The 13,825-nt window shown below is 40.6% G+C and overlaps 1 protein-coding gene across 3 annotated transcripts in view; it reads left to right on the top strand.

The window, feature by feature from the left end:
- Window positions 1-13,825, top strand: part of BCL2L13 (BCL2 like 13) — a 50,050-nt gene that overhangs the window by 19,094 nt on the left and 17,131 nt on the right. For 2 of the 3 annotated variants that reach the window (XM_061124614.1, XM_061124615.1), the window contains exons 3-5: window positions 7,141-7,248; window positions 9,819-9,975; window positions 13,542-13,611. In XM_061124614.1, coding sequence (XP_060980597.1) covers window positions 7,141-7,248; window positions 9,819-9,975; window positions 13,542-13,611 — 335 coding nt within the window. The remainder of the gene's footprint in view (window positions 1-7,140; window positions 7,249-9,818; window positions 9,976-13,541; window positions 13,612-13,825) is intronic. The other variant, XR_009689732.1, reaches the window with a different exon arrangement.

Raw genomic sequence — 13,825 nt, 5'->3', positions numbered from 1 at the left:
GGAAAAGGAAGAGTCCAGGTTAGGTAAAAATGTCTTTTTTGTTAGTGAATAAATTGGCAGTGAGTTCCTACTGGGTGGGAAGAAGAATTTTTTTAATAGGAGTTAATTTTTAAAAATTTTACACCATGTATCATTTAATGTGGCTTGTAATTAGAACAGAATGAAAGTAAGTAAGTTGTAATGAAATCAGAATAGGAAGACTGTGCATTTCCACAGAGGGAGCGGTAGATCACAGGTGTGTCGTCTGTAGGGTCCGTACAGTCGTCTGAGTGCTGAGCAGTGAGCTTGGTTCAGAGGCACAGCCAAGGCAAAGTGGAGCTGGGCAGTTCCTCCTTGTCCGTGGGAGTATGCGCCAGGCTTCTCAGGTGGTGCTGGCTGCCACCAGACGCTGGGTGTTCTCCTGTAGTCATGGGTGAGTAGCTCACATGGTCTGGACATGCCGGTCTCAAGACCCCGCCATATTTCTTCACACTAGTCAGAATGGTGTGCGGTGTAAAATTAATGAATTTTGTTTGTAAAATTTTCTGTGCAGTATTTGGAACTGGGGCTGATGCAGTTAGCTGAAACTGCAAAGGGAACTACTGTATTTAGTTCCCAGAAGAAGCTATGCTATTTTAAGGGGAATGTTATTCTTTTAAGAGAATTGTTTTTCACTTAGAGCTTTATTACATAAGACACAAAGAAATGCAGTAGAAACTGTCAATATCAAATACAGTGTTACATTTCAAAACTCTTGTCTTTCTGTGGAATTCTGGATAAAAGCTAAGGAAATGGCACTAAAGTGCACTCCGTTGAAACAGATAGTTGATACTGTCTGGGGATTTTTCTGATGATCCAGCTTAATTTGAGGATAAATTCTAGAATGCGTGGAATGGAGGGACTGCCTCTTATGTGAGGAAACCTTATAAAAAGTTTACCTGGCAGGCTGTATTGACTGGCAAGAGTCTGTTTCTGAGTAAGAACAGGTCAGGAGCAAGCTAGCAGATGTTGAGTTTGAGATGATTTTGCATAACTTAAAGGGCTGACTCAAGCTTTTCAGCCTGGTGTTTACCCTGCTTCTGTTGTGGAAATATGTTTGAAGAATTTCTCTTAAAAGGACTGTGTCCGCTGTAGCTCATAGCAGTGACTGACCAAAATTCTTATATTGTTGAGCATGGCAGAGATTAGTTGAGCCCAGAGAAAGTTTGAAGTCAAGTCCCTTAGAGGTAGGTCACATTGGGAAAAGTAGAACACCAGGGACCTTTTGGTATTTAGGACTGTAGCTTCCTGGTGAAATGTCTCAGACAAATTTATTGTGAAATGTACCCTTATAGTTTAAAGGTTAACTTTTCTTCTGCATTTTTTGATATTAATTAGTTAAATTTTGTTGGACATGTGTTTAGGAAAAGATACATTTTAGTTTTAGATCAGTTGATATTAAGCCCTAAGCCTTTCTCTGTTGCAGCAGTTGGAGAACAGGAGTAACTGCTGGTGTTAAAGTAGACGCTTTGGCATTGTGTAAACTGAAGGTTACTCCTGCTGGTCCAGACTCCCAGTGTACTGAGGCGCGTTCTGTGTGAACGCCGTTAATTAGGAGTCCGTGGTGAGCGGATTCCCTGCACACTGTGCAAGGTTAACAGCGTTTAGAGGTTCAGAGGGGGTGGTGAGTGGGGCCATCATCTATAGAGCATTTGTTTAAGGAGTGTTGATTTTTTGGCTGTGCTGGGTCTTTGTTGCCTTGCGCGGGCTTTCCTCTAGTTGCAGTGGGCGGGGGCTGCTCTGTAGGTGTGGTGCTCAGACTTCTCTTGCAGCGGAGCACAGGCTTTAGATGCAGGCTCAGCACTTGTGCATGGACTCAGTTGCTCTGCAGAATGTGGTATCCTCCTGGACCAGGGATTTAACTCATGTCCCCTGCATTGGCAGGCAGACTCTTAACCCCTGGACCACGAGGGGAGCCCTCTACTGAGCATTTTTGATGTGGTGGGACTTAATTTACTTATCTCTACAGTTTCCCTTTGTGGCAGGTATTGTTTTCCTGGTTTTTTGTTTGTTTGTTTAGTTCTATTTCTTTATTACTACCAACCAATCTCCCTCCACCCTCGTGCACACATGCTCAGTCATGTAATCCCACGGACTGCAGCCCGCCAGGCTCCTCTGTCCATGGACTTTTCCAGGCAAGAATACTGGAGTGGGTTGCCATTTCCTTCTCCATGTTTTCCTGTTGAAGTAACAGCACAGGTTCAAGAAGGCTATTTTCCTTGCCTGAGGTCCTGTGTAATGAACTGGAATGCTTGGCTGGAAAACTTTCCTTCCCCTCTATTGAGATGCCTTCCAGAAAGCCAGAAGGAAAAGAGAATTTCTTTGAAAGAAATAAGATTGACCCACAATAATTTTCTGATTTGTGTTTGCCTTATTTTAATAATGTTGCATATGTTCTGGAAGTCACTTTACTGACTAGTGTGATTATATTAGTCAGTGCCATTGTAGAGCCGTCTGAACTACAAATTACTTTTAAAAGGAGAATCTGTTTTAATTATAACCAACTTTAGTTTATTACAAGTCTGTCTGTAAGTGAACTAAGCCAGTCCCTGATATACAAACGCTATCTGATTGCACTTAGGTAAAGTCCTTCAGGTATTCAGAATTATATAGCGAAAGCACAGTGGTGGTTGCCAGGGGCTGAAGAGAGGAAGCAATGGAGAGTTACTGTTTAATGGGTCTGAAGTTTCAGTTTTACAAAATGAAGAGTTCTGGAGGTGGATAGCAGTGATGGCTGTACAACATTATGAGTATATTTAATACCACTGAATTGTAGACTTAAAAATGATAAAGATGGTAAAATTTTTGTTAGGTGTGTTTTACCAAAATAAAACAAAAAACCCATACGCCAAGATAGATTTTTATGCTTGACGAGAATTTATAAAGATTACCCTCCTCATAGGATACATTGTCTTCCAATTTTGCATAAGATTGTTTTTGTTTTATGTAATTAAAAAACTTACCGGCTTTATTAGGAATCATTAACAAAAATTGCATATATTTAAGGTGTACAGTGTGATGGTTTCATATAAACATTCATTGTGAAGTGATTGCCACAAGCAGGCTAATTAACCATCCTTTTTTTTTTTTTTAATCACCCCCACCCCTCTCCCTTCTGGTAGCTACCTGTTTGTTCTCTATGAGTTTGTTTCTGTTTTGTTACATTTGTTCATTTGTTTTGTTTTTTAGATTCCATATATAAGTGAAATCATATGGTATTTGTCTTTGTCTGACTTCTTTCACTTAGCATAATATCCTCTAGGCCCATCCATGTTGTCACAGATGGCAGGATTTCATTCTTTTTTAGTGTCTGAATAGTTGAGTTAGGTTCAATTCAAAGAGTCTGAAAGAGTCGCAGAGTTGGACGTGACTGAGCGACTGAACTGATAACACACCCATGTTCACTGCAGCTCTCTCTACAGTAATCAGGTATGGAAACCACCTCAGTGTCCGTCAGCAGACAAACTGATGGATACAGAAGATGTGGTAAATGTATGGTAGGATACTGTCCATGGGGTTCTCACGGCAAGAATGCCGAAGTGGATGAGACGGTTGGATGGCATCACCAACTCAATAGACATGAGTTTGAGTAAACTACGGGAGTTGGTGATAGACAGGGAGGCCTTGCGTGCTATAGTCCATGGGGTCACAGAGTTGGACATAACTGAGCAACTGAACTGAACTGAACTGTTCAGCCACTAAAAAAGAATAAAATCCTGCCATCTGTGACAACATGGATGGGCCTAGAGGGTATTATGCTGGGTGAAAGAAGTCAGACAAAGACAGATACCGTATGATTTCACTTATATATGGAATCTAAAAAACGAAACAACAAATATAACAAAACAGAAACAGACTCATCCAACCATCTCATCCATTTCAGTATTTATATTCCAGCTCTCACATCCATACATGACTACTGGAAAAACTATAGCTTTGACTAGACAGACCTTTGTTGGCAAAGTAATGTCTCTGCTGTTTAATATGCTGTCTAGGTTGGTCATAGCTTTTCTTCCAAGGAGCAAGTGTCTTTTAATTTCTTGGCTGCAGTCACCATCTGCAGTGATTTTGGAGCCCCCAAAATAAAAGTCTGTCACTGTTTCCATTGTTTCTCTATCTATTTGTCATGAAATGATGGGACCGGCTGCCATGATCTTAGTTTTCTGAAAGTTGTTTTCAGCCAACTTTTTCACTCTCCTCTTTCACTTTCATCAAAAGGCTCTTTAGTTCTTCTTTGCTTTCTGACATAAAGGTAGTGTCATCTGCATATCTGACGTTATTGATATTTCTCCCAGCCATCTTGATTCCAGCTTGTGATTTATCCAGCCCAGCATTGCTCATGGTGTACTCTGCATAGAAGTTAAATAAGCAGGATGACAGTATGTAGCCATGACATACTCCTTTCCCCATCTGGAACCAGTCTGTTGTTCCATGTCCAGTTCTAACTGTTGCTTCTTGACCTGCACACAGATTTCTCAGGAGGCAGGTCACGTGGTCTGGTGTTCCCATCTCTTTAAGAGTTTTCTACCGTTTGTTGTGATCCACACAGTCAAACGCTTTGGCGTAGTCAATAAAGCAGAAGTAGATATTATTCTGGAACTCTCTTGCTTTTTTGATAATCCAGAGGGTGTTGACAATTTGATCTCTGGTTCCTCTGCCTTTTCTAAATCCAGCTTGAACATCTGGAAGTTCACAGTTCACGTACTGTTGAAGCCTGATTTGGAGAATTTTGAGCATTACTTTGCTAGCGTTTGAGATGAGTGTAATTCTGTGATAGTTTGAGCATTCTTTGGCATTGCCTTTCTTTGGGATTGGAATGAAAATAGACCATTTTCAATCCTGTGGCCACTGCTAAGTTTTCCAAACTTGCTGGCATATTGAGTGCAGCACTTTCACAGCATCATCTTTTGATTTGAAATAGATCAGCTGGAATTCCATTCCCTCCACTAGCTTTGTTCATAGTGATGCTTCCTAAGGCCCACTTGACTTCGCATTCCAGGATGTCAGGCTCTAGGTGAGTGATCACTCTTTCGTGGTTATCTGGGTCATGAAGATCTTTTTTGTATAGTTCTTCTGTGTATTCTTGCCACCTCTTCTTAATATCTTTTGGTTCTGTTAGGTCCATACCATTTCTGTCCTTTATTGTGCCCATCTTTGCATGAAATGTTCACTTGATATCTCTAATTTTCTTGAAAAGATCTCTAGTCTTTCCTGTTCTATTGTTTTCGTCTAGTTCTTCGCATTTATCACTGAGGAAAGCTTTCTTATCTCTTCTTGCTGTTCTTTGGAACTCATATTCAAATGGGTATATCTTTCCTTTTCTCCTTTGCATTTTGCTTCTCTTCTTTTCTCAGCTATTTGTATCTCCTCAGGCAATCATTTTGCCTTTTTGCATTTCTTTTTCTTCAGGGGGGGTGTGTGTGTATATGAAAGTTGCTCAGTCGTGTCTGACTCTGTGACCATGGACTATGCAGTCAGTCCATAGAATTCTTCAGGCCAGAATACTGGAGTGGGTAGCCTTTCCCTTCTCCAGGGGATCTTCCCAACCCAGGGATTGAACCCAGGTCTCCCACATTGCAGGTCAATTCTTTACCAGCTGAGCCACAAGGGAAGCCCCGTATATATATGTATACACACATAAATCTTTTTGAATTTATTTTCTTCAGCATAATATCTAGAAGTGAAATTGTTGGATACTGTGGTAGTCTGTTTTTAACTTTTTGAGGAACCTCTGGATTGGTTTCCATGTTGACTGTATCAGTTACAGCCACATGTATCATCTCCATTTTCATCAACAGTGTACCACCTTTCCAGTATTTGTTATTTACTGTCTGTTTGGTAATAGCCGTTTTGACAGGTGTGAGGTGATAATTTCAGTGTGGCTTTGATTTGCATTTTCCTGGTATTTAGTGACGTTGAACATCTTTTCATGTGCCTGGTGGCATCTTTGTGTCTTTGGAAATACCTGTTGAGGTCCTTTGCCCAATTTAAATTGAGGTTTTCCTGTTTTTTTGTTTTTAATTTCCAGCTGTATGTGTTCTTTATATATGCCAGATATTATCGTTTGCAAATATCTTCTATTCATTAGGCTGCCTTTATGCTTTGCACATGGTTTTCTTCACCATGCGAAGGCTTTTTAGTTTGATGTAGTCCCATTTGTTCATTTTTGCTTTTGTTCACTTGCCTGAGGAGACATAGCCAAAAAAATAATGCTAAGATCCATGTCAAAGTGCATACTGCCTGTTTTCTTCTAGAATTTTATGGTTTCAGGTCTTATAAATCTTTAATCCATGGATTTGGGGTTGTTGTGTTTTCATTTTCATTGGTCTCCAGGTATTTTTGATTTCCATTTTGATTTCTTCAGTGATCCATTGGTTGCTTAGTAGCATATTGTTGTAGGTAATGTTTTAAAATTTTTATTTATGTAGTTTCAACTAAGATATTTACATAGACAGAAATGTTAAATGAAATGTCATTTAACCAGATATATATTAGCCGTGACCATGAGGGGATCCTTTCTGTTGCATTTCTGGTAGAAATACCTAAGGAATTTTATATTTTCCACGACAAAAAAAAACCCTTTTGAGGATCTGAGTTTTATTTTGGTTAGTCCTCTTTGTTTTCCTTTCTGTGCTACAGACAAACCCTTCCTTTCCTTTTACTGCATGAGAGTAGCTTTTGCCTCACACTTGGTTATGTTCATGGTTTTCCTAAGTTGGAAGATACAAATGCTTTGTTGATCATGGGCCTTCTCTTGGACTGCAGTTTGCATGAAGATATGAAGGTAAGGGAACACGATAGCCTTTCAGGTTTTCTTCTCTATTATGTCAGAAATGTTGCTGAGCTGTCATCTTCCTGGCAGCCCAACCAGAAGACGAGGACACAGGCTGAATTGATGGTTCTGTCCTCACACTGGCCTGAGGCCTGAGCTCCAGTCACAGTTCCTCCAGGGGTGGGCTAGTCGTGCAGCCTGCCTGGCCTCAGCCGCCTCATTTTTACGATTCTCCTAGCCCCTGGGCATGATGAGTTTTGATTTTGTACTTTCTGACTTAATGCTTAAACATCCTACCCATGTCCTAATGTTTTCTGTCTTTCTATAGTAACCTTTCTTGTTGCTTTCAGGGGTTCAGCAAGATACAGTTTCACAATCTCTGGATCAAGAAGTTTTATTAAAAGTTAAAACTGAAATTGAAGAAGAGCTCAAATCCCTGGACAAAGAAATTTCTGAAGGTCTCTTTATTCTTATTTCCTAGTTAATTAGTGTCTCTGTTTGGTGTGGTTTCATTTGTTTTTTTACATTTAAGTGTTCACAACATTACATAACTTCTTGGGTCTAGGATTATAGTGGTGAAACTAGAAGGTACCTTTTCCTTTCCTGGGGGGTCTGTTTATATTAATAAGTTTCCAAAATATACCCAGCAGATGAGATGGACCCTTTTTTGGTGTTAAGTATTGGACTCAACAGTCATGTTGAGGTACTTGCCGTTCAGTGTGATTTATCTTTGTATTAATAACATTAGGGAGAGAGCTGTCAGCGTGCTGCCTTCATTCTCATGCATATATTGTAGATGGTGGTCGCAGCAGTGTGCCTGTGATTTTATGGCCACAGACTTTGTGCTTAACATTAAATTGAAAACTTTAAGAATCCATATATCAAACAGAGATTTACTCAGTCTTTCCCTTATTATGGAGGGGAGCATTTGGGTTATTTCTTTTTTAAAAAATTATTTTTATTTTACTTTTGGCTCTGCTGGGTCTTCGTGGCTGCACACAGGCTGTCTCTAGTTATGGTGAGGGGGTGTGCTCTTCACTGTGGTGCATTCTCTTATTATAGGGCCAGGCTCCAGGGCGTGCAGGCTCACAGTTGTGGAGCAGGGGCCCAGTTGCTCTGTGGCCAGACCAGGGATTGAACCCGTGTCCCCTGAATTGCAGGCGGATTCTTAACCACTGTACCACCAGAGCAGTGCTGGGTTATATCTTGCTTTGCTTTCCATAAATAATTTTTGAAGCTTTATTGAGATACATACCAAAAATGTATCCATTTTAAAGGTACACAATTCAGTGGTTAGTATATTCACAGAATTGTACAACTATCACCACAGTCTAAAATTAGAACATTGTTAACATCCCCCAAAGAAACACTGTATAAGTTAACAGTGACTTCCCATCTGCTCCCACTCCTGCACCATACTCATCCCCAGCTAATCTGCTTTCTGTCTCCATACATTTTCCTGTGAGGTTCTCCATGTAAATGGAATCTTGCACTGAGGAGTGGTTTGTGACTGGCTTCTTTCACTTAGCACAGTATTTTCAAGGGTCATTCACACATACACATGTTTTTTTTTGTTTGATTTGATAAGATTTTATTTATTTGATTTGAGTGATTTGATTTATTTAATTTTGATGGATTTGATGGAATGGGATCGGATTGATTTGATTTGACTGAATAACAGGGACTGTTGTAAATCGGCATTTAGGGATGTGGTGGTGGGCTGTCCCGGGAAGCTCTCCGGGACCCTGTGATTAGGTCTCAGTCTTTAGTGAGCTTATGCCTGTGGACTGTGAACTTCATGCCACTTTCTGAGTTTTTTTTCCCCCTCCCCCTCAGGTGAGATAGGATGGCTAGAGTAGCAGGTTGGAATTGGAATTGGAAATAGGCATACCTCAGAGACACTGTGGGTTTGCTTTCAGACCACTGCAGTAGAGTAGATGTTTTTAATAAAAAATTACATGAATTTTTTGGCTTCTCAGTGCATATGAAAGTTATATTGGCAACATACTGTATTAATTGTGCAGTAGCATTGACTGGATTTACTTGATTTATTGATGGGATTAATTCAGTGGGATCAATTAGATTGGATTATGGATCCAATTACAATTATGAATGGATCATATTGATGGGATTTGATTGATTTGATTTGCTTCCCTACCCTGCTTGTAGGATCATAGTTCTCCAACCAGGGATCAAATCTAAATCTAGGCCGCTGGCAGTGAAAGTATTGGTCCTAACTAGTGGACCAAAGAATTCCCTGCCCAGTAATTTTTAAGAAGAAAAAATAGAAATCATGTCTATAAATCAGCTCCTTGTTAGTAAGGAAAGAATATAAATATAAATTTATAGAAATCCAGAAACCTAACGTTAATCTTCTTTTATTTTCCTTTCCTGACATTTTTAACTGATTGATGCTACAAACAGGGTAGCATTCCCGGGACAGCATGCCGCTTGTCCCCACTCCCAGGGGTTATACGTCCTGTCTGCTTCCTGGACCAGCATGGATTATTACTGTGGTCAGAGCAGGGCTGCGTCTGTGTAACAGGGAGTGAGGAACGGAGGAGGGGCTGGTTGTGTGGGTGGGCGGTGTCCATACCTATAAAACGTGTCCATGTTGTGGACACGTGGGTTTAAAAGTTTGCTCTGAAAGGGAATGAAGGTCACAAGGTCCTCTGAGGTGGAAAAACTGATGAGAATCTGGTTTAAGAAGAGCCACGTTTCTAGAGGCAAAAATAAATCGTCAGACCCCCTGGGTGATGGGCTGGGAGAGCCTGTCTCTCACCATCTTGGTCGGAACGGGTCTGCAGTCATTCACAAAGCTGGTGTATGCATTTTGACATGTCAGGTTAGCCTTTTTCTTCTCTTGAAACTGAGATTTTCCATAAAAATCTTTCTTTAACAATTGTCTGACGTTTTTCAGTGGCTTACTCTTTGTTGTGGTTCCCAGTAGTCCTCATAGTAATCCCCTGGGCTTACAGCACAACGTCTCACCTGCTCATTCATGAGGGTGCTCCTTTTGCTTCTTCAGCCTTCGCCAGCACAGGCTTCGACCGCCACACCTCGCCTGTGTTCAGCCCCGCAAACCCGGACAGCTCCGTGGAGGACTGCCTGGCCCACCTTGGGGAGAAGGCGGCGCAGGAGCTGCAGGCACCTCTGCTCGGGGCCTTGCAGACGCTGCTCAGCGGGTGAGTGCCCCTTGGGCAAGTCCCCACCACTCCACGCTCTGAAGGCGCCTCGTTTAAGGTGAACGGTGTCACTTTTCTCACTTGACTTCATTTTTTCCTTTTTTGCTTTCCCTAATCCTCTCCTTTTTCATTTTGAGCAGTGATTTAATTGTTCCAGCATGAATTTGACTCTATTTATTTGTTGGACTGTCTGGTTTCAACAGATGCTTTCCCTGGTTGTAACCACAGGCTGTTTCACTGGTCCTAACCACTTTTTACCCCCACTCTCATGGCCAGCATGACTGGAATGGCTGGGTCTCACGCACTGTATGGTGGGGTTGGCATTATGTCAGCTTGGGGCACCAGATGTGACTCAACTTTGAGTTGCACACCTGCCCATGGTGCTTCTGCCACACGCCTGCTGTGGGAACTTCTCTTCCAGCTGTCAGCCAGAAGCAAGAAGCTCAACGTGAAAGTCTATTAATATAAAGCCAGGTCATTTATTGAAAATCTTAAAAATTCCTTTCCCTTAATTCTTTGCTTAGAATCGTTAAGAAATTGATATGAATTAGAAACAAATGTCTGTTTTAATAAAGATTGACTGCTGCTAAAACAAGGTGAAGACAGTTCCTTCACTAAAAGGTCCAATATTCAGGTGCCAAGTCACTGTTGTAGTAGGTGATCCCTTACCTTGACAAAGCAAAGTGTGTATGTTACCATTTGTTAGAAGGAAGCAATTTGAGTTTAAGGAGAATTCAGTTTGTTTCTTCACATTCTGGTGACATGAGCAAATGTAAAAATCCAAGCTATACATAGGAAACAGTGAAATGAAAATCATATCTAGATTTTCTTAAGTTTATAATAGAAAGTTTTAAAAATAAATGTGGAGACAAGATCTTGGCTGTGGGAATTACAGCTTCCACAGGAAATTTGGAGGTGCAGCCCAGCAGTGGCTTATGGAGGGTTGGTGGGGGGCAGATTCGGTTAGGCAGTTTCCAAGCTTCTGATGCCAGAAGAGCCATACTTTCATTTAGTTTATATGTTGAGATTTCATCTTAGATTTGAAGAAACCTGCTGTTTGGCCAAAATAAACATAGAAAACTTATAAAAGCAGTTAGGACTGGGAGTAAAGTGACTGAGAAGCATGAGGCAAAAAATTGATCCCAACCTTGATGCAGATTATTTGTGTCAATCATTTCCCTCCATCTTAGTTTCTGTGTTAATTTTAACTTTACAGGGATATTTTCAGTTCTCTGAGAAACAGTATAGTTTTATATATGTAAAAATATGTGAAGGACAGGATTATATGTTTTTGGAGTCCTTTTCATGATCCACAGGAAAAGATGGTACCTTTTCATTGCAAAGTAAATTATATTTTTAAAAATATAGTCTTGGATGAATATTTGTTTTGTTTTCCCCTGTAGCTTAACAACTCTAAAAAGTTACTAATACCTTGAGAATAACTGATGATGAACTATAAGTATTACACAGGTTGGTGGCAGTATTGTTTAAGGTGGAAAATACCACTTATTCCTCTAGTTTTGTTGAAGTAGAAAATTAATTGTGAACTCTTCACATAGCCAAGCACCAGCAATTTGAAGGTCTTTTTTTTCAAATTGGCCTGGCTGTCCAGTGGTTAGACTCTGCAGATTCACTACCAAGGGTGCAGGTTCAATCCCTAAGCCTGCAAGCCTCACAGAATGGAAAAAGAAAGAAAGAAATTTAAGTTAAAAAAAGTTCTGCCCCTCAGTTTTCTTCTTTGCAGAGTTCAAGTCGCTCATTAGATCAGGCTTGTTTTTCTGTGTTTAAATTTTCCTTTGAACGTTTTAATCTGCTGAATCTTTAATGTGCATGTATATGTGTACATACAATGTTTCAAATCGTGTTTAATTCTGGCGGATGCTAACGTCATTTAGCCTGATAAACTACCCATCAGGACCCCTGTACCGCCCAGCAGCAGTGGACAGTTCAGTTCAGGAAAGGAAGTGAAGGGACCAGGTAGAGCTGCAGGGAGCACATGAGCAGCAGATGGTAGCCTGTTTGCTGGAGTCCAGTGTCACGGCCACCTAGTGTCAGCCCAAGTCTTCCAGCTGTTCTCCGGGTACTTTAGTGGAAATGTGACAGCAGGAAGGTCGTACATAATATCTTACTAGAAAGGCGACCCATGGTCTTGGCACTTCAGTGTCCCTGTGGTACACTGTCACACAGACTTACAGAAAAGGGCCACATGTGTGTCGTCAGAGCTGTCCTCTGAAACGTCCAGACCTGTGTGCTGTCCAGCAGGGAAGTGAAGGTCACGTGTATGTAACTTGACATTTTCTAGCAGCCGTATAAAAAAATTAAATGTAGATTTTAAAATATATTGTATTTAACTCAGTGTTAAAAATATTCTAGTTTTAACATGTACCCATTACAGAAATAATTGGTGAGCTGTTGTAGGGTCTTTTTTCTTAGCAAATCTCTGCAGTCTGGTGTGTTCCTCTCCCATCACAGTCCAGATGCTGGCCAGCTACCAGGGGCATCACTGTCGTCATGACCATGTCAAAACCCTGATTCAAAACAGGAACCTTGTGGCCTTTGGAGCCAGAGTTCATTGGGTGTGAATTCCTGTTCTGTGTTGCTCTTTGCCATCTCTGTGGATTTGGGATAGTCTCTTAGCTTTTCTGAGCTTCGGTTTCTTAGTGTGTATTAGGATATAAAGCACAAATGTATTAAAATGTAAAACATAACAGTAAGCTACCAAGAAGTGTACCTGTTATAAGTGTTAACTGTTCAAAAGACTGAAGTGATCAGGTTGTTCAAAGCAGAAAATGCCTTTGGAGTGAATTTTACAATCCTTTAAAAGCAGGACTCCTCTCCTTTTTTTAACAACTGTGTTAATTCTTTGCCCACAAAAGGTGGGTGGAGGTAAATTTTTATTAAGTCTGTGGTGCAAGCACTTGATGCCTTCATCTTGCTGCCACGTATCTGTTGTGGTTGTTGATTTGCACAGAAACCCAGGCTTAGAACACAGCACTCACATCCCCTCAGTAGCCGAGTGTCTGTGTGACTGGAATGGACAGGAGAGCCTTGCCCTGGAGCTGGTGTCAGTGACTCCAGATTTAAAGTAGCACGTTTGTTTGCCTTCTTATGCCTCCAGTTTGAAAAGTCTTCCAGTGACAGTGTCTCTGTAAGTTTTAAATACTTTACATTTTTTGCCTTTAAAAGTTTAAATTGTTCTTTCATATTAACGAGATCATTTTTATTGTTTGGTCTTACTTGATTCTGTTAATAATCTGAGTGTATATATTTATGTGCTACATAGAAATCTTGTTGGATAAAATTCAAACGATTACAAAAAATTTGTTATTTTTCTGATGTTGTGAACTGCTTTCCCAAGCTGGTAGCACAAATCTCACCTGTAGAGAATGCTTAAAGAAAAATGCATAACAAATGGTAAAAGCCAGTCTCATAGAAAATTATCTGTTGAATCATCTGTGTTACTTTAGTGCAAGTTCTACAGCAGAGTAGTGACTGTATATTTATTCATCTGGAAATTTAGAGTTTTCCTTCTTTGTGACACAGATTTTTAAAAAAAATCTCTACAGGCCAGTGACATATCAGGCATATCGGGAATGTACACTGGAGACCACAGTTCATGCCAGCGGCTGGAATAAGGTATAAACCAAGTTATCTTTTCTGTTACAAGATTTTAGTGTGTTTATGATAAAGTCCAGGAGGGATTGTTAGCATCGTGTGAGAGCTCATTGTTCCATGAACCCAGCTGTGTTACGTGGGTGTATCTGATCAAGGCTGGCCCAGAACCAAGGGTGCTGTCGTGCACCATCTTCCTTCCATCTGTCCTGAATCCCCATTATTGCTTCATTTCTCT

Source organism: Dama dama, chromosome 22, assembly GCF_033118175.1.
Source record: "Dama dama isolate Ldn47 chromosome 22, ASM3311817v1, whole genome shotgun sequence".
Lineage (NCBI taxonomy): Eukaryota > Metazoa > Chordata > Mammalia > Artiodactyla > Cervidae > Dama > Dama dama.
The sequence above is the reverse complement of the archived record's forward strand: the minus strand, read 5'-3'. Positions and strand labels throughout refer to the sequence as shown.